The 19866-nt window shown below is 47.4% G+C and overlaps 1 protein-coding gene across 1 annotated transcript; it reads left to right on the top strand.

Moving 5' to 3' along the window:
• The first annotated feature begins 434 nt into the window (after nucleotides 1-434).
• Nucleotides 435-15420, top strand: TOMT (transmembrane O-methyltransferase). Its single transcript, XM_060263722.1, has 3 exons — nucleotides 435-696; nucleotides 7478-7674; nucleotides 15097-15420. The coding sequence occupies exons 1-3, from the start codon at nucleotides 435-437 to the stop codon at nucleotides 15418-15420; spliced, it is 783 nt and encodes a 260-aa protein (XP_060119705.1).
• The last annotated feature ends 4446 nt before the right edge of the window (nucleotides 15421-19866 follow it).

The raw sequence follows: 19866 nt of genomic DNA, 5'->3' as shown, positions 1-19866 counted from the left end.
CAACTTGGAGAATGCATTTAAAGTTAAAGTTGCTTTCTTTCCACCTTTCGCTTCTCCCCCATCTTCCTTCCTTCCTTCCTTCCTTCCTTCCTTCCTTCCTTCCTTCCTTCCTTCCTTCCTTCCTTCCTTCCTTCCTTCCTTCCTTCCTTCCTTCCTTCCTTCCTTCCTTCCTCCCTCCCTCCCTCCCTCCCTCCCTCCCTCCCTCCAACATCTGACATTCATGTGTTGCAGTTTTCAAACATCTGACTTTTATTCTATGTTTGGCCACCCCTGATTTAGCCTGGTCTTATCTTACAGAGGCAAGGGGGGGTTAAATAGAACGGCCTGGCCCTCTTGGGCCCCACCCTAGCTATGGACCTTCTTCTAGCCCGATGTTTCAATGTTTCTGACAGGTCTACGAACTTCAGCCTATACAGCAGCTTCCTCTTCTGGCAATGGTCTCCCCAGCCATTGCATTGGCGTTTATCCCTTTCGTCTTCACCCTTGTCCTCCGCTACCGCCACTACTTCCTCCTCTTCTACCGGGCAGTGCTGGTTCGACGGCTGCAGGACTACCTGACCGGCATCCCCAAGGAAGAGAGGGCCTTCCAGTACGTCCTGACCCACACCATCCCCGGCGACCCCCAGCATATCTTGGAGACCTTTGACCAGTGGAGCTACCACTGCGAGTATCTCAGTAATTTGGGACCCCAGAAAGGTGAGCTGCCTTGGAAACACAAGATGCAGGAAATGCCTTCTTTCCTTCCTTCCTTCCTTCCTTCCTTCCTTCCTTCCTTCCTTCCTTCCTTCCTTCCTTCCTTCCTTCCTTCCTTCCTTCCTTCCTTCCTTCCTTCCTTCCTTCCTCCCTCCCTCCTTCCTTCCTTCCTTCCTTCCTTCCTTCCTTCCTTCCTTCCTTCCTTCCTTCCTTCCTTCCTTCCTTCCTTCCTTCCTTCCGCCAGAGAGAGAGACAGTTTGGGGTTGTGGTTAAGTGTGCAGACTTTTATCTTGGAGAACTGGCTTTGATTCCCCACTCCTCTACATGCATCTGCTGATGTGCCACAAGTTCTCTCAGGGCTGTTCTGCTGAAGAGCACTTTCCATCAGAGCTCTCTCATAGGAACATAAGAGAAGCCATGTTGGATCAGGCCAGTGGCCCATCCAGTCCAACACTCTGTGTCACACAGTATATTTGTGTGTATACACACACACACACACATATACTGTGACTAATAGCCACTGATGGACCTCTGCTCCATATTTTTATCCAATCCCCTCTTGAAGCTGGCTATGCTTGTAGCCGCCCCTCTTGAAGCTGGCTATGCTTGTAGCCGCAGTGAGTTCCACATGCTAATCACGCTTTGAATGAAGAAGGACTTTTATCCATTTTAACCTGACTGCTTAGTGATTTCTTTTTTTTTAAACAGTAAAATATGCTTTTATTGTATAATACATATATACAAACAAAAAAGAAAATATGTACTGTCGGAATATATACAAACAATAAGAGAATATATACTGTCAACAGTCATTATAGTCAAAATCTTTCACCCATCCCCCTGAGCTGGAGGGGTAAATATACAACACCATTTCAGATTTCTCGTGTCGATTCCCATACTATTAATCCATGAATACAGTGGATCCCAAATCTTTTGACGATCCTGAAGGTTACCCCCCCTTAATCTCATAGTTAACATGTCTACCTCTGCGGCTTCTAAAACCTTAAGTAAAAATTCATTTTTGTCAGGTATTTTAGGGACCTTGCAATATTGTGCATATAACAATCTAGCTGCTGTGATTATATGCAACAACAATTGCTTAGATGTCTTAGACATTTTCCCTTTAACAATGCTCAATAGATATAGTTCGGGGGTATGAGGGAGGCTTAATTTGAGAATTTTCTGACACCAATCGTGTGTTTGGGCCCCAATTTTTTTTGCGTAGCTACACTGCCACCATATGTGATAAAGAGTGCCTTTAATTCTGCCACATTTCCAGCATTTGTTGGAGTATTTCGTATAGATCTTAGCCAATCGGGCAGGGGTTAAGTACCATCGGTACGCCATCTTGTAGAGGTTTTCTTTATATAAAGTTGATTTTGTTAATCGTATATTCTGTCGCCAAATTTCATCCCATTCCTTAAGGTCAATATTATAGCCAAAATCTTGGAGCCATTTTATCCAACTCTCTTTGATTGATTCGTCTTGCATTTTTTCCTGTAACATCCAATTATATATTTTTGAAATAAGTTTCTGCTCGTCTTGCATTATCATGTCTAATTCATTTAATTTACTATAAAACCCTGTTACCTTGTTGACTTGGAATTTAGAATTAATTTGCATCTTGGTCCACCAATCTACCTGGATATTATCTTCCGTTAGTCTTAAATTGTGAGCGTTGTCCAATAAAGTGCCGTAATTGTAGTTGTAGTCCCAGTTGTATATATTAGGGTGTATAGAGGCTTCAACTGGTGATACCCAATAGGGTATCTTTGTATAGAATGTTTTCTTTATTTCAATCCACGTCTTAAGGATAGACTTCCTAATTATATGTCTGCAAAAAATGTTCTTTTCCGAAGGGATTTTGTACCAAATGTACGAATGCCAACAACGCGTTAGACCAGTACCTTCCAGCAATAACAGTCTCTTATTTTCTAACAGAAACCATTCTCTCGCCCAAACAAGGCAACAAGCCCGATAATAGAGCTTCCAGTCGGGTAAGGCGAAGCCGCCCTTCAGCTTGCTGTCTTGCAGAATCTTGAGTTTAATTCTTGGTTTTTTATTTTGCCAGATGAAAACCGAAATTATCTTGTTGAGTTGTTTGAAAAAAATTTGGGGTAATGTAATTGGAATCATTTGGAACAAAAAGAGTATCCTGGGTAGAACATTCATTTTAATAGAAGCAACTCTTCCCAGCAGTGAAATTTGTAGATCTTGCCATCGGGTCAAATCAGCTTGGATTTCTTTTAATATTTTATCATAATTGTCCTTTTGCAGTGTCCTCAAATCGCTGGTTACATAAATACCCAAGTATTTAACTTTCTTCTCATGTTTAAATCCTGATTCTTTTTCCAGGTATGCTATTTGTTCCTTTGACATGTTTTGTGATAGAAATTTAGTTTTGAAAACATTCACTTTAAAACCAGATACCACACTATATTGTTTAAGTCTCTCCTTGAGTTGGGCAATTGAGTGAATGGGGTCTTCTATGGCAAACAATACATCATCAGCAAAGGCTTGAATTTTAAAGATGTTGTCCTTAATTTTAACTCCTTTAATTTCTACATCATCTCGAACACTCTTAATAAGGAATTCTAGAGTTAGTATAAAGAGGAGTGGAGACAGAGGGCAGCCCTGTCTCGTGCCTTGTTGAATCTCTATCTTATCTATAAGGTGACCATTGAATTTAATATTGGCACTTTGCCTGATATAGATGGCATTCACCAGTCTAATGAATTTCTCGCCACATCCGATGGCCTGCAGAGATTTAAATATGAAATTCCAATTTACTTTGTTGAACGCTTTTTAAACATCCAGCATAATACCTGCAAACTGCTTATCCGGGCGGTCATGATAAAACTCCAAAATATTTAATAAAAATCTTATGTTCTGAAATCTTATGTTTCTTCCAGGAATAAACCTCGTTTGATCAGAATGAATTACTGATGAGACTACGTTTTTAAGTCTGTTTGACAAGATAGCTGCGTATACCTTGTAGGCCGCATTTAAGACCGATATAGGTCTATAATTTTTAATTTCATGAGGATCAGTTCCCTTCTTGTGTATTAGGGAGATTATCGCTTCGCTCCATGATGCAGGAATTATAGCTGAGTCTTGGATATCCTCTATCAGCTCCTTATACGGGATAAGCAGGACCTCCTCAAATGTTTTAAAAAATTAGATGGGTAAACCATCGTGACCTGGGGATTTATTCACTTTCTGTTTTTTGAGAGCTTTGCATATTTCATGCATAGAGATAGGTTCTTCCAACCTCTTTTTGGGCTTGGGTTAACTGCTGAATTTGAACTTGCTTAATATATTCTTCTTGGGACTGTTCCGAGATCTCCTGTTTGGTGTACAAATTTTGAAAGAAGTTATGAACTATTTCTTCCATTTGAGTTGTTTGAGAAACTTCTTCTTTGTTTTCATTCTTAAGTGAGGTGATGGTATTCTTCGCTTTTTCCTTTCTTAGCTTGTACGCCAACCACCTGCTGTTCTTATTTGCATGTTCAAAGTAAAACTGTTTCGCCCATTTCAGTTGTTTTTCTAATTCTTCCATGAGGATTAAGTTGATTTCATGTTGAATGATTTGGATTTTTAATTTTATTTCCTTGGTATTTCTCACTTTTTGTTGCTCTTCTTGTTCTCTTAATTGTGACAATAATTCTTTATAGTTTTTCATCTTGTCCTTCTTTCTTTTTGTGGAATAACCAATTGCGATCCCCCTAAAAAAAGCTTTAAATGCGTCCCAAATAACTGGCATCGGAGTATCTTTCTTCAAATTGTGTTGGAAGAAAGTCTGAATTTCTGTTTTGGCTTTTTCGACAAAAGGTTTTTCTTTTAAGATTTGCAAATTGAGTGTCCAAGGTGCTTTTGGAAGGGAACCCGCTAAGTTGATTTGTATAGGACTATGATCTGCGTAGATTTTAGGCAATATGTGCGCTTGGGTAATTATTATGCCTAGAGCAGCAGACATCCAGCACATGTCGATACGCGACCAACTCTTATGCACATAAGAATAAAATGTGTAGTCCCTTGTTAGCGGGTTTTTCATTCCCCACGCGTCAATCAAGTCGAATTCATCCACTATTTTCAAGAAAGATTTTGGTAGTAAGTTCCAAGATTTAGTTATCTTGTTAGAATCTTGTTTTTTGTCTATGGTAGTCTCAAAAATTGCATTATAGTCCCCAATAATGCAGTAATTCTCTGCAGCAAATTCAAGCATTTTCTGATGTAATCGAGAATAGAATTTCTCTTGACTATCGCAGGGTGCGTATATGTTCCCCAAGATTGTTTTACGACCATTAATTTCTATTTCTATTAAGACGATTCTGCCTATCTCGTCATTATATAGCAGTTTAGATTTTATGTTTTCCTATACATATATCGCAACCCCTCTTTTTTCCCCCGAATCACAGGAGTGAAACAGTTGTCCTAGTTTTTGGTTTTGTAGAAATTTTATATCATCTTTTTTGATGTGTGTCTCTTGTAGGCACACTATTTGTGATCTCGTCTTGCGTAATTGTAGAAAGAACCTCCTCTTCTTCTTGGGCTCATTTAACCCGTTAACATTAACGGAGAGAATCTGTAGCCCCTTTCTTGCCGTCATTCTGGGGGGCCTTTACTATCCAGTATCCTCTTCTGTTCCTTTTGAGTTTGTGCCCTGGTCTTGACCCTTCCATTTTTCTTATTCTGAGGGTTTCTCTTCAGATCGCATAAATCTTTCGCCTTTGACTGCTTAGTGATTTCATTGAATGCCCACGCGTTCATATATTATGAGAAAGAGAGAAAAGTACTTCTCTCTCTACCCTCTCCATCCCATGCATAATCTTGTCAACCTCTATCATGTCACCCCGCAGTCCATGTTTCTCCAAGCTAAAGAGCCCCAAGCGTTTCAACCTTTCTTCATAGGGAAAGTGTTCCAAACCTTTAATCATTCTAGTTGCCCTTTTCTGCACTTTTTCCAATGCTATAATATCCTTTTTGAGGTGCGGTGACCAGAATTGTACACAGTATTCCAAAGGAGACTGCACCATCGATTTATACAGGGGCATTATGATACTGGCTGATTGGTTTTCAATTCCCTTCTTAATAATTCCCAGCATGGTGTTGGCCTCTCTGCCCAACCTACCCCACAGGGTGTCTGCTGTGGGGAGGGGAAGGGGAAGGAGATTTCTAAGCTGCTCTGAGTCTCCTTTGGGTAGTGAAGGGTGGGGCATAAATCCAATCCCCTTGTCTTCTTCTAATAAATGAAACCTAATAAATACCTGACAAATATTGTTGTTGTTTTTTAAAAAACAATATTTTATAGGTTTGGTATAACTGCCATGTCAGATTGATTCCAGTTGACAAAGCCTCCTCTTTTCAATGAAACTTGTCTGAAACTTAACTAGTTTTTCATTACTTAAAAAAAAAAAACCTAGTTGTTAGCAGTTATCCGTGCCTGTTGGGCCAGTTGCCATGACAGTCCTATACTATTTAAGAATGGTCAGTTATTTCAAAATTAATTTTTATCACCATGGGGCACTTTTGGGTCTTTCTGCCTCCAGCATTAAAATGAGGCACAAGGGGACCCACACCATCAGAGGCATGGGTTCAAATCCCTCCTGGGGATTCCGCTTATTATAGTTCCCAAAGCAGTGTGACTAATTTCTAAGTGCATTCACATCAGAGGACTAAAAAGGGTGTAACTCTACTTCAGTCTGCCCTTTAGTTGTCTGGGGACAAGTCCCAGGGCTGGCAATCCTTTCTGTCTTGTATGAAGGAATCAGACCTTGTAACCCTCTGGAACTCACTGCCACTTGGCCAAATCCTTCTCATAAACAAGATTTTGATGCTATTTCAACAGGTATATATATTCACACATACACATATATTGGCCCCTGTGAGACACAGGGCTTCTCTTATGTTCTTATATGTGACACAGAGTGTTGGACTGGAGGGGCCTCTGGCCTGATCCAACAGGGCTTCTCTTATGTTCTTATGTGACACAGAGTGTTGGACTGGAGGGGCCACTGGCCTGATCCAACATGGCTTCTCTTATGTGACACAGAGTGTTGGACTGGAGGGGCCTCTGGCCTGATCCAACAGGGCTTCTCTTATGTTCTTATGTGACACAATGTTGGACTGGAGGGGCCATTGGCCTGATCCAACGTGGCTTCTCTTATGTACTTATGTGTGACACAGAGTGTTGGACTGGAGGGGCCATTGGCCTGATCCAATGTGGCTTCTCTTATGTTCTTATGTGACACTGGGGGAGGGATGGTGGGGAGGGATGGTGGCTCAGTGGCAGAGCATCTGCTTGGGAAGCAGAAGGTCCCAGGTTCAATCCCCGGCATCTCCAAAAAAGGGTCCAGGCAAATAGGTGTGAAAAACCTCAGCTTGAGACCCTGGAGAGCCGCTGCCAGTCTGAGAAGACGATACTGACTTTGATGGACCAAGGGTCTGATTCAGTATAAGGCAGCTTCATATGTTCATATGTTCTTATAAACAAGATTTTAATGCTATTGCTACAGGTGCCAAAACAGCTATATGAGAAGGACATCCGGCAAGCAGACAGGAGGAAGGAAAGAAAGGAGGGAAGGGAGAGAGAGAGAGAGGGAGGGAAAAAGGGAGGGAGGGAGAGGGAAGGAGAGAAGAAGGAAGGAAGGAGAAACTAGCATTTACTGCATATTGCGTAGTCTGAAAATCAGCTCTAATCCGGGAAGGTCTTCCGTTCCCACGTGGAGGGTGTCATTCTTGCTGGGTCCTTCCTTTTTTGACAGCTCTCTTTTGGTGCTTCCAGCTAAGATCCTGGAGCGGCTGATCTACGAGAAGGCCCCCCTCTCGGTGCTGGAGCTGGGTACCTACTGTGGCTATGCCACCATCCTCATTGCTCAGTCTCTCCCGCTGGGTGCTCGCCTCTACACGGTGGAGATGGACGCCAGCAAGGCAACGGTGGCCGAGAAGGTGATCCGCCTCGCCGGCTTCGATGATGACACCGTGAGTATCCCAGAATGCCATGGGACCCCCCCCCTCCACTCACCTGGCAAGCTGCCCTCTATGTGGCACCAAACAATAACACAACCAAAGGGTTATAGTGACAAATAACGAATTATTTATAGACAAAACATAGACCAAGGGTGGCCAATGGAAGCTCTCCAGATGTTTTAACCTATAACTCCCATCAGCCCCAGCCAACATGGCCAATGCTGATGGGAGCTGTAGGCAAAAAAACATCTGGAGAGCTACCGTTGGCCACCCCTAACCTAGACAACAAAGAGACATAAGTCCCTAATAAAGTCCCAGAGAAAAATAGTTCACGTGCTTAAAAAGTCCACAATGAGGACATCTTCTTTGCGATGTGAATGCATCCTTCAATAAAGAATGTTTTCTTCAGCAAATGTGATGGAAAGACACCGTGGAATTCCCTGGACAGGTCGTCAACTTCTGCCACACCTGTTTCCAAATCTCTATCAGCCGGGCATATTCCATAGACATTCTAAAACATGAAAAGACAGACCTCATACTAACCATCATCATCATCATCATCATCATCATCATCATCATCATCATCATCATCATCATCATCATCATCATCATCATCAATTTTATTTATATCCCGCCCTCCCCGCCGAAGCAGGCTCAGGGCGGCTAACAACACGAGTCAATACATACATTGTACAGTATTTAACAAAATAACAATTACATACAAAATATCAAAATTCTAACATGCATACTTACAGAAATAAATCAAGATTGAAATTTTTAAACAAGACTCATAGGGACCCAAAGGTTGATTCACCTGTGGAATTCACTGCCACAGGAGGTGGCGGCTACAAGCATAGCCAGCTTCAACAGGGAGTTAGATAAAAATATGGAGCAGAGGTCCATCAGTGGCTATTAGCCACAGTGTGTGTGTGTGTATATATATATATATTGGCCCCTGTGTGACACAGAGTGTTGGACTGGATGGGCCATTGGCCTGATCCAACATGGCTTCTCTTCTGTTCTTATGTGACACAGAGTGTTGGACTGGAGGGGCCATTGGCCTGATCCAACATGGCTTCTCTTATGTTCTTATGTGACACAGAGTGTTGGACTGCAGGGGCCATTGGCCTGATCCAACGTGGCTTCTCTTATGTGACACAGAGTGTTGGACTGGAGAGGCGATTGGCCTGATCCAACGTGGCTTCTCTTCTGTTCTTATGTGACACAGAGTGTTGGACTGGAGGGGCCATTGGCCTGATCCAAGACGGCTTCTCTTATGTTCTTATGTGACACAGAGTGTTGGACTGGAGGGGCCATTGGCCTGATCCAAGATGGCTTCTCTTATGTTCTTATGTGACACAGAGTACTGGACTGGAGGGGCCATTGGCCTGATCCAAGAGGGCTTCTCTTATGTTCTTATGTGACACAGAGTGTTGGACTGGAGGGGCCATTGGCCTGATCCAAGAGGGCTTCTCTTATGTGACACATAGCGGTGGACTGAGGGGGCCATCGGCCTGATCCAAGAGGGCTTCTCTTATGTTCTTATGTGTGACACAGAGTGTTGGACTGGAGGGGCCATTGGCCTGATCCAAGAGGGCTTCTCTTATGTTCTTATGTGACACAGAGTGTTGGACTGGAGGGGCCATTGGCCTGATCCAAGAGGGCTTCTCTTATGTTCTTATGTGACACAGAGTACTGGACTGGAGGGGCCATTGGCCTGATACAAGAGGGCTTCTCTTATGTTCTTATGTGACGCAGAGTGTTGGACTGGATGGTCCATTGGCCTGATCCAACATGGCTTCTCTTATGTTCTTGTGTGACACAGAGTGTTGGACTGGAGGGGCCACTGGCCTGATCCAACAGGGCTTCTCTTATGTTCTTATGTGACACAGAGTGTGGGATTGGAGAGGCCCTTGGCCTGATCCAACAGGGCTTCTCTTATGTTCTTATGTGACACGGAGTGTTGGACTGGAGGGGCCATTGGCCGGATCCAACATGGCTTCTCTTATGTTCTGATGTGACACAGAGTGTTGGACTGGAGGGGCCACTGGCCTGATCCAACATGGCTTCTCTCATGTTCTTATGTGACACAGAGTGTGGGACTGGAGAGGCCCTTGGCCTGATCCAACAGGGCTTCTTATATGTTCTGATGTGACACAGAGTGTGGGACTCGATGGGCCACTGGCCTGATTCCACAGGGCTTCTCTTATGTTCTTATGTGACACAGAGTGTGGGACTGGAGGGGCCATTGGCCTTATCCAACATGGCTTCTCTTAGGTTCTTATGAGACACAGAGTGTTGGACTGGAGGGGCCATTGGCCTTATCCAACATGGCTTCTCTTAGGTTCTTATGTGACACAGAGTGTTGGACTGGAGGGGCCACCGGCCTGATCCAACAGGGCTTCTCTTATGTTCTTATGAGACACAGAGTGTTGGACTGGAGGGGCCACTGGCCTGATCCAACAGGGCTTCTCTTATGTTCTTATGTGACACAGAGTGTTGGACTGGAGGGGCCATTGGCCTGATCCAACAGGGCTTCTCTTATGTTCTTATGTGACACAGAGTGTTGGACTGGAGGGGCCAGTGGCCTGATCCAACAGGGCTTCTCTTATGTTCTTATGTGACACAGAGTGTTGGATTGGAGGGGCCACTGGCCTGATCCAACAGGGCTTCTCTTATGTTCTTATGTGACACAGAATGTCAGACTGGATGGGCCACTGGCCTGATCCAACATGGCTTCTCTTATGTTCTTATGTGATACAGAGTGTTGGACTGGAGGGGCCACTGGCCTGATCCAACAGGGCTTCTCTTATGTTCTTATGAGACACCGAGTGTTGGACTGGAGGGGCCACTGGCCTGATCCAACAGGGCTTCTCTTATGTTCTTATGTGACACAGAATGTCAGACTGGATGGGCCACTGGCCTGATCCAACATGGCTTCTCTTATGTTCTTATGTGACACAGAGTGTTGGACTGGAGGGGCCACTGGCCTGATCGAACAGGGCTTCTCTTATGTTCTTATGTGACACAGAGTGTTGGATTGGAGGGGCCACTGGCCTGATCCAACAGGGCTTCTCTTATGTTCTTATGTGACACAGAATGTCAGACTGGATGGGCCACTGGCCTGATCCAACATGGCTTCTCTTATGTTCTTATGTGATACAGAGTGTTGGACTGGAGGGGCCACTGGCCTGATCCAACAGGGCTTCTCTTATGTTCTTATGAGACACCGAGTGTTGGACTGGAGGGGCCACTGGCCTGATCCAACAGGGCTTCTCTTATGTTCTTATGTGACACAGAGTGTTGGACTGGATGGGCCACTGGCCTGATTCAAGAGGGCTTCTCTTATGTGACACAGAGTGTTGGACTGGAGGGGCCATTGGCTTGATCCAACAGGGCTTCTCTTAGGTTCTTATGAGGCACAGAGTGTTGGACTGGAGGGGCCACTGGCCTGATCCAACTGGGCTTCTCTTATGTTCTTATGTGACACAGAATGTCAGATTGGATGGGCCACTGGCGTGATCCAACATGGCTTCTCTTATTTTCTTATGTGACACAGAGTGTTGGACTGGAGGGGCCACTGGCCTGATCCAACAGGGCTTCTCTTATGTTCTTATGTGACACAGAATGTCAGACTGGATGGGCCGCTGGCCTGATCCAACATGGCTTCTCTTATGTTCTTATGTGACACCGAGTGTTGGACTGGAGGGGCCACTGGCCTGATCCAGCATGGCTTCTCTTATGTTCTTATGTGACACAGAGTGTTGGACTGGAGGGGCCACTGGCCTGATCCAACAGGGCTTCTCTTATGTTCTTATGAGACACCGAGTGTTGGACTGGAGGGGCCATTGGCCTGATCCAACAGGGCTTCTCTTATGTTCTTATGACCCGTAGTCGCCAATGTAATCTCCCACTTGTGGCTAATGCTCCAAGACGGCTCAAAGTGGCAAAAACACCACCTTCCGAAACATCTTAAAAACCTTAACTGAAATCACCTGTGGGTCTCCTTAAAGGACCCTGGCTATGCAGTCTGCAAACATACCCTAACAGTTCAAATTTTACAGTTATACAGAATCTCAGCTATATGCATTGGCAATGATACACTGCGTAATTAATACATGGTTAACAATCTACAACAAACCAGATCCATATAGTTATTCAGACTATTGGGAAACACAGTATTGAGCTTATATATCCACTTACATTCCTCCTGCAGAGTCCCCCCCCCCCCCCCCCATACTTATACAGAACAATGAAGTAAAGCTTTCCCCTCAAAAATGGCAAGGTGCGCTCTGTTTGGCACCAGGAGGACACAGCTGGGGAAGGGAGGGTGGCTGGCCACCAGCAGGGGAGGGGTTAAATAGAAATCTTGTTAGTCTCAAAGGCGGTCCAGGCCTCTGGCTCTCTCCTGCTGCTAAGAAAGTAAAGGAAAGGTCCCCTGTGCAAGCACCAGTCGTTTCTGACTCTGGGTTGACATCGCATCACGTTTCCATGGCAGGCTTTTTACAGGATGGTTTGCCCTTGCTTTCCCCAGTCAGGTAGACTTCCCCCCTAGCAAGCTGGGGACTCATTTTACCAACCTTGGAAGAATGGAAGGCTGAGTCAACCTGGAGCCGGCTACCTGAAGTAGCTTCCGCCGGATCAAACTTAGGTCTTGAAGCAGGAGGCTCTGACTGCAGTACTGCAGCTTTACCACTCTGCGCCACGGGGCTCCTTCAGTGTAGATAGGAAAGGAAAGGTCCCCTGTGCGAGCACCAGTCGTTTCCGACTCTGGGGTGACGTTGCTTTCACGTTTTCACGGCAGACTTTTGACGGGGTGGTTTGCCCTTGCCTTCCCCAGTCACCTACACTTCCCCCCCCCCTCCCCGCAAGCTGGGGACTCCTTTCACCGACCTCGGACGGATGGAAGGCTGAGTCAACCTAAAGCTGGCGACCTGAAAACCCAGCTTCTGCCAGGGATCGAACTCAGGTGGTGAGCAGAGCTTAGGACTGCAGGAATGTAGCTTTAACACTCTGCGCCACGGGGCTCTTTTCAAATAGAAGGAGGAAAAGTAAAGGTCGTCCCCTGTGCAAGCACCAGTCGTTTCCAACTCTGGGGTGACGTTGCTTTCACAACGTTTTCACGGCAGACTTTTTACGGGGTGGTTTGCCATTGCCTTCCCCAGTCACCTACACTTTCCCCCCAGCAAGCTGGGTACTCATTTTACGGACCTCGGAAGGATAGAAGGCTGAGTCAACCTGGAGCCAGATACCTGGACTCAGCTTCCGCCAGAGATCAAACTCATGTCGTGAGCAGAGCTTAGGACTGCAGTACTGCAGCTTTAACCCTCTGTGCCACGGGGCTCTTCAAAGGAAAGGTCCCCTGTGCAAGCACCAGTCGTTTCCGACTCTGGGGTGATGTTGCTTTCACAACGTTTTCATGGCAGACTTTTTACGGGATGGTTTGCCATTGCCTTCCCCAGTCCTCTACGCTTCCCCCCCAGCAAGCTGGGGACTCATTTGACCGACCTCGGAAGGATGGAAGGCTGAATTGAGCTTTAGCCAGCTACCTGAACCAGCTTCCGCTGGGATCGAAGAGGTTGTGAGCAGAGAGTTCAGACCACAGTACTGCAGCTTTACCACTCTGCGCCACGGGGCTGCTACAGGCAGATTAACATGGTATTTTCCGATCCAGAGCTGGTGACAAATGGCCAAGCCACACTGGTTTACCATGTGATCCGTCTGCATACTTAATCCACCAACGGCTTGTATTTCAGCCCACAATACCTGATCCCCTCGTCTGATGAAGTGTGCTTAGAGAGCACACGGAAGTTTACATTCTGAATAAAACTTAGTTGGTCTTAAAGGTGCAACTGGACTCCTGCTTTGTTCTACTACTCATTTAGCAGGAGCCAGAATCCAGGAGCATCTTCAAGACTAACAACTGATAAGCTTTTGTGAGTCACTGCCAATTCTCCCTCTAAGCTGCGGCATCTGGTGAACAAAACTTGAACTTCTCCATGGGGGGGTCAGACTGAGGCGGTGCCTCTTTTGTCCGCCTGGGTGCCGGATTGGCAAAAGGGAGCGCTGGGTTGCTGTGCGTCACTCCGAGGCTGTCTCCCCTGCAAGAGGACTAAGCAAATCTAATAAACCGAATGGATGAAGAAGAATTGCAGATTTATACCCCGCCCTTCTCCCTGAATCAAAGACTCAGAGCGGCTCACAATCTCCTATATCTTCTCCCCCTCACGACAGGCACTCTGTGAGGTGGGTGGGGCTGAGAGAGCTCTCACAGCAGCTGCCTTTTCAAGGACAACCTCTGCCAGAACGTCCTGACCGTTAGAGCGGTTCCTCAGTGGAACAGGCTTCCTTGGGTGGTGGTGGGCTCTCCTTCCTTGGAGGTTTTTAAACAGAGGCTAGATGGCCATCTGACAGCAATGAGGATCCTGTGAAATTAGGGGGAGGTGTTTGTGAGTTTCCTGCATTGTGCAGGGGGTTGGACTAGATGACCCTGGAGGTCCCTTCCAACTCTGTGATTCTATGATTCTCCTTCCTTGGAGGTTTTTAAACAGAGGCTAGATAGGCATCTGTCAGCAATGAAGATCCTGTGAATTTAGGGGGAGGTGTTTGTGAGTTTCCTGCATTGTGCAGGGGTTGGGCTCGATGACCCTGGAGATCCCTTCCAACTCTGTGATTCTTTGATTCTCCTTCCTTGGAGGTTTTTAAACAGAGGCTAGATGGGCATCTGACAACAATGAAGATCCTGTGAATTTAGAGGGAAGTGTTTGTGAGTTTCCTGCATTGTGCAGGGGGTTGGGCTTGATGACCCTGGAGGTCCCTTCCAACTCTGTGATTCTATGATTCTCCTTCCTTGGAGGTTTTTAAACAGAGGCTAGATGGCCATCTGACAGCAATGAAGATCCTGTGAATTTAGGGGGAGGTGTTTGTGAGTTTCCTGCATTGTGCAGGGGGTTGGGCTTGATGACCCTGGAGGTCCCTTCCAACTCTGTGATTCTATGATTCTCCTTCCTTGGAGGTTTTTAAACAGAGGCTAGATGGCCATCTGACAGCAATGAAGATCCTGTGAATTTAGGGGGAGGTGTTTGTGAGTTTCCTGCATTGTGCAGGGGATTGGACTAGATGACCCTAGAGGTCCCTTCCATCTCTATGATTCTCCTTTGGAGGTTCTTCAACAGAGGCTAGATGGCCATCTGACAGCAACGAAGATCCTGTGAATTTAGGGGGGGGGTGTTTGTGAGTTTCCTGCATTGTGCAGGGGGTTGGACTAGATGACCCTGGAGGTCCCTTCCAACTTTATGATTCTAAGGCCATTCCAGCAGCTGCAAGGGGAGGAGTGGGGAATCAAACCCGGTTCTCCCAGGTAATAGTCCACACACTTAATCACTACACCAACACTGTCTCTCAAACATACATACCTGCTTCTCCCCTCCACAGGTGGAGCTCATTGTGGGGCCCTCGGAAGAAGTCATCCCCCAGCTGAAAGAGAAGCACGGGCTCCTCCAAGCAGACTTTGTCTTCATGGACCACTGGAAGCGCTGCTATCTGCGGGATCTGCAGCTGCTGGAGGCCCACGACCTGCTGCCCGAGGGGGCCACGATCCTGGCCGACAACGTCATCTTCCCGGGGGCTCCTCGCTTTCTGCAGTACGTCAAGGCCTGCGGCAAGTACCAGTGGAAGCTCCACCGGACCAGCCTGCAGTACTTCCGGGCCATTCGCGACGGCATGGCCCAGCTCACCTACACTGGCCTCAAACGATGAGCGGGGGCAGGCCGGGCTGCCCCCCTCCAGACCGAAGGGCACCCCCAAGTGGCAGGGGGGCAGCCCTTTGGACTATTTACTTCTTTGCCGCATTTATCCCCTCCCTTTCTGCCCTCAGCAGGGCCACCAAAGCGGCCGACAGATTAAAAAAAATCTACATCACGGAAATCTCATCTTAAAAATCAAAGTGAACAGAAACACTCAATTAAAACCATTCAAACTGAAGCTAAAACATGGATACAGAGACATTAAAATGAGGATTGAAACACAGAGCTGGAAGGAGGGAGCGCTGAGGGGACTCCAAAGAAAACGAAAAGGTGCAAGACGGCAATGGAGCGAGTCTCCTTCCAGAGAGAGTTCTAGACTTTTGGGGCCACGACCGATCCTTTTCTTGAGCAGCGAAGCACAGGAACACAGTTCCAGCTGCCTTGCAGTCAGGGGGTGTGGCCTAATATGCAAATGAGCCCCTGTTGGGCTTTTTCTGCCAAAAAAGCCCTGTGTGAAACAATGGTGAGTCCAGGGGGGGGGGGGGTGTCCTAATATGCAAATGAGTTCCTCGGGGTTTTTCTCCCAAAAAGCCCTGTGTGAAACAATAGTGAAATCAGGGGGTATGGTCTAATATGCAAATGAGTTCCTGCTGGGCAAAACAGCCCTGTGTGAAACCATGGTGAAGTCAGAGGGTGTGGCCTAATATGCATATAAGTTGCTGCTGGGGTTTTCCTATCAAACAGCCTTGTGTAAACAATGGCAATGTCAGGGGTGTGGCCTAATATGCAAATGAGTTCCTGTTGGGGTTTCTCTACCAAACGCCGTGTGAAACAATAGTACAGGGGTGGCCAGTGGTAGCTCTCCAGATGTTTTTTGCCTACAACTCCCATCAGCCCCAGCCTGAGGGTTTGGCTTGGGTTCTCCGTCCCCTCGGTTGGTTTTTCAGCACTACCCAACTGACCCCCTTCTTGCCTGGAAGGTTCCACAGCTTCCCAGGACTCCTGTCTGCCCTGCTTCAAGACAACCTGTTTTGAGAGCGTCTCGGACGATCCCACTTCCTGATCCACAGCTACTTGGTGAACCGGTTCCGACCAAGGCTGGGGATGATGGGAGTTGTAGGCAAAAAACATCTGGAGAGCTACCGTTGGCCACCCCTGCAATAGTAAAATCAGGGGGTATGGCCTAATATGCAAATGAATTCCTGCTGGGCAAAAACAGCCCTGTGTTAAACCATGAAGCCAGAGGGTGTGGCCTAATATGCAAATAAGTTCCTGCTGGGCTTTTTTCCTACAAAAAAAAGCCGCATGCGAGACAATGGTGACTTGATATAAGGTGAAATAAACCATGAAGCCAGGGGGTGTGGTTTGATATGCAAATAAGCTCCTGCTGGGCTTTTTCTACAAAAAAGAAAGCTCTGGCTACATAAAAAAAGGCCGTCTCCCAGGTTGCCACCCACCTAATTTCATAAGGTGGGGGCCCCCAAAGCAAGGCTTCTGGAGGTAGAAAAAGAAGAGATTGGATTTATATCCTGCCCTTCACTACTCAAAGGCGTCTCAGAGGGGCTTAGAATCCTGCCAAGCCAGCTAGGATTTGCGGACTGAAGAAGTCTGATCCTCCCAGACGGTTCCCTTCAAAGGCTTCCCCATGACCGAAGCAGAACTGTGTGGGAGAAGGTCTGCGACAGACAGCCACTAGTCCCACCCTCCCGACATTGCAGCAATTCCCTGCCTCCAGGACATCAGGACAAAAAAATCCCACCCTTGAGTACAGCCTAGTGGGGAACTTGCTGAGACTGAGAGGGGAAGAGGTCTTGGGGTCGTGGTGGACAGCCCAATGAAAGCGTCAACTCAGAATGCTGCAGAGGTGGAAAAAGGCAAACTCTCTGGCCCTTTATGTACTAGTTTGGCCTTTGCTTCTCTGCGTTTCAAAGAGGCCTGCTGCATTACATGAGGAATTGTCAGGAAAGGGACAGAGAATAAAATGGCTGATATTGTTATGCCCCAGCGTAGGTCTATGGCGCTGCCTGATTTGGAATACTCTGTGCAATTCTGGTCACCTTATCTCCAAAAGGACATGGCCAAACTTACCTTTTTGATAAAGGAAAACACTGAAGTTACTTAAATCTGACAGAGCAGTTCCTCAGCGGAACAAGCTTCCTCAGGAGGTGGTGGGCTCTCCTTCCTTGGAGGTTTTTCAACAGAGGCAAGATGGCCATCTGACAGCAATGAAGATCCTGTGAATTTAGGGGGAGGTATTTGTGAGTTTCCTGCATTGTGCAGGGGGTTAAACTAGATGACCCTGGAGGTCCCTTCCAACTCTTCTATGATTCTATATCTTTATGGAAGCCCTTTATAGATGTCGTGTAAAAAAGGAAAAAGTGAAGTGATTTGTTTACGGTTTTGAAGATTAAAAGGCAAAACTTACACAAAAGGTGATATATTTCCCTAGTTCTAACTTTGGACTACGTTGTAAATATGTAGAGGTTGAAGACTAAGAATTTTCAGGGAGAGGTTTATAAAATTATGAACGGGGTGGACAAAGAGGAAGATGACAAAGAGAACTTTTCTCTCCCTCTCCCAAAATGCTTCAGCTCGAGGGCATTCAATTAATCTGATGAGCATGAGGTTCTGGGTGGAATAGAAGAAATACTTCTTTGCACGCAGAGTGATTAAAATGTGGACCTGGCTGCCAGAGGATGTCGTGATGGAGGCAGGAATAAACAGCTTGAAAGGGGGATTAGATAGATTCATGGAGGTCTTTCAGTGGTTACCAGCCATGGTGACTGAGAACTTCCACATTCAGAGGCACTAATCCTCTGAATCCCGGAGCCAGGAGGCAACATCAGGGGAAGGCCTCGGCCTCTCTGCCCTGTTGTTGGCCCTCCAGAGGAACTGGCTGGCCACTGTGTGAGACAGGAGGCTGGACTACATGGACCCTCCCTGGTCTGACCCAGCAGAGCTCTTCTGATGCTCTTCTCAGGGGAAGGCCTCGGCCTCTCTGCCCTGTTGTTGGCCCTCCAGAGGAACTGATTGGCCACTGTGTGAGACAGGAGGCTGGACTAGATGAACCCTCCCTGGTCTGATCCAGCAGGGCTCTTCTGATGTTCTTCTCAGAGGAAGGCCTCAGCCTCTCTGCCCTGTTGATGGCCCTCCAGAGGAACTGGCTGGCCCCTGTGTGAGACAGGAGGCTGGACTGGATGGACCCTCCCTGGTCTGACCCAGCAGGGCTCTTCTGAGGTTCTTCTCAGGGGAAGACCTCGGCCTCTCTGCCCCGTTGTTGGCCCTCCAGAGGAACTGGTTGGCCACTGTGTGAGACAGGAGGCTGGACTAGAGGTACCCTCCCTGGTGTGACCCAGCAGGGCTCTTCTGAGGTTCTTCTCAGGGGAAGGCCTCAGCCTCTCTGCCGTTGTTGGCCCTCCAGAGGAACTGGTTGGCCGCTGTGTGAGACAGGAGGCTGGACTAGATGGACCCTCACTGCTCTGATCCAGCAGGGCTCTTCTGACGTCCTTCTCATGGGAAGGCCTCAGCCTCTCTGCCCTGTTGTTGGCCCTCAAGAGGAAGTGGCTGGCCCCTGTGTGAGACAGGAGGCTGGACTAGATGGACCCTCCCTAGTCTGATCCATTAGGGCTCTTTTGATGCTCTTCTCAGGGGAAGGCCTCAGCCTCTCTGCCCTGTTGTTGGCCCTCCAGAGGAACTGACTGGCCCCCGTGTGAGACAGGAGGCTGGACTAGATAGACCCTCCCTGGTCTGACCCAGCAGGGCTCTTCTGAGGTTCTTCTCAGGGGAAGGCCTCGGCTTCTCTGCCCTGTTGTTGGCCCTCCAGAGGAACTGACTGGCCCCTGTGTGAGACAGGAGGCTGGACTAGATAGACCCTCCCTGGTCTGACCCAGCAGGGCTCTTCTGAGGTTCTTCTCAGGGGAAGGCCTCGGCTTCTCTGCCCTGTTGTTGGCCCTCCAGAGGAACTGACTGGCCCCTGTGTGAGACAGGAGGCTGGACTAGATAGACCCTCCCTGGTCTGACCCAGCAGGGCTCTTCTGAGGTTCTTCTCAGGGGAAGGCCTCGGCTTCTCTGCCCTGTTGTTGGCCCTCCAGAGGAACTGACTGGCCCCTGTGTGAGACAGGAGGCTGGACTAGATAGACCCTCCCTGGTCTGATCCAGCAGGGCTCTTCTGATGTTTTTTTCAGTGGAAGGCCTCAGCCTCTCTGCCCTGTTGTTGGCCCTCCAGAGGAACTGGTTGGTCGCTTTGTGAGACAGGAGGCTGGACTAGATGGACCCTCACTGGTCTGATCCAGCAGGGCTCTTCTGACGTCCTTCTCATGGGAAGGCCTCAGCCTCTCTGCCCTGTTGTTGGCCCTCAAGAGGAAGTGGCTGGCCCCTGTGTGAGACAGGAGGCTGGACTAGATGGACCCTCCCTAGTCTGATCCATTAGGGCTCTTTTGATGCTCTTCTCAGGGGAAGG

Source organism: Heteronotia binoei, unplaced genomic scaffold (assembly GCF_032191835.1).
Source record: "Heteronotia binoei isolate CCM8104 ecotype False Entrance Well unplaced genomic scaffold, APGP_CSIRO_Hbin_v1 ptg000795l, whole genome shotgun sequence".
Classification (NCBI taxonomy): Eukaryota; Metazoa; Chordata; class Lepidosauria; order Squamata; family Gekkonidae; genus Heteronotia; species Heteronotia binoei.
This window is presented reverse-complemented; position numbering and strand designations above follow the sequence as displayed.

Coding starts and splice junctions, on each gene's coding strand:
- TOMT (XM_060263722.1), top strand. CDS start 435: ATGGTCTCCCCAGCCATTGCATTGGCGTTTATCCCTTTCGTCTTCACC. Junction 697..7,477: donor TAATTTGGGACCCCAGAAAG/GTGAGCTGCCTT, acceptor TGGTGCTTCCAG/CTAAGATCCTGGAGCGGCTG. Junction 7,675..15,096: donor CCGGCTTCGATGATGACACC/GTGAGTATCCCA, acceptor TCCCCTCCACAG/GTGGAGCTCATTGTGGGGCC.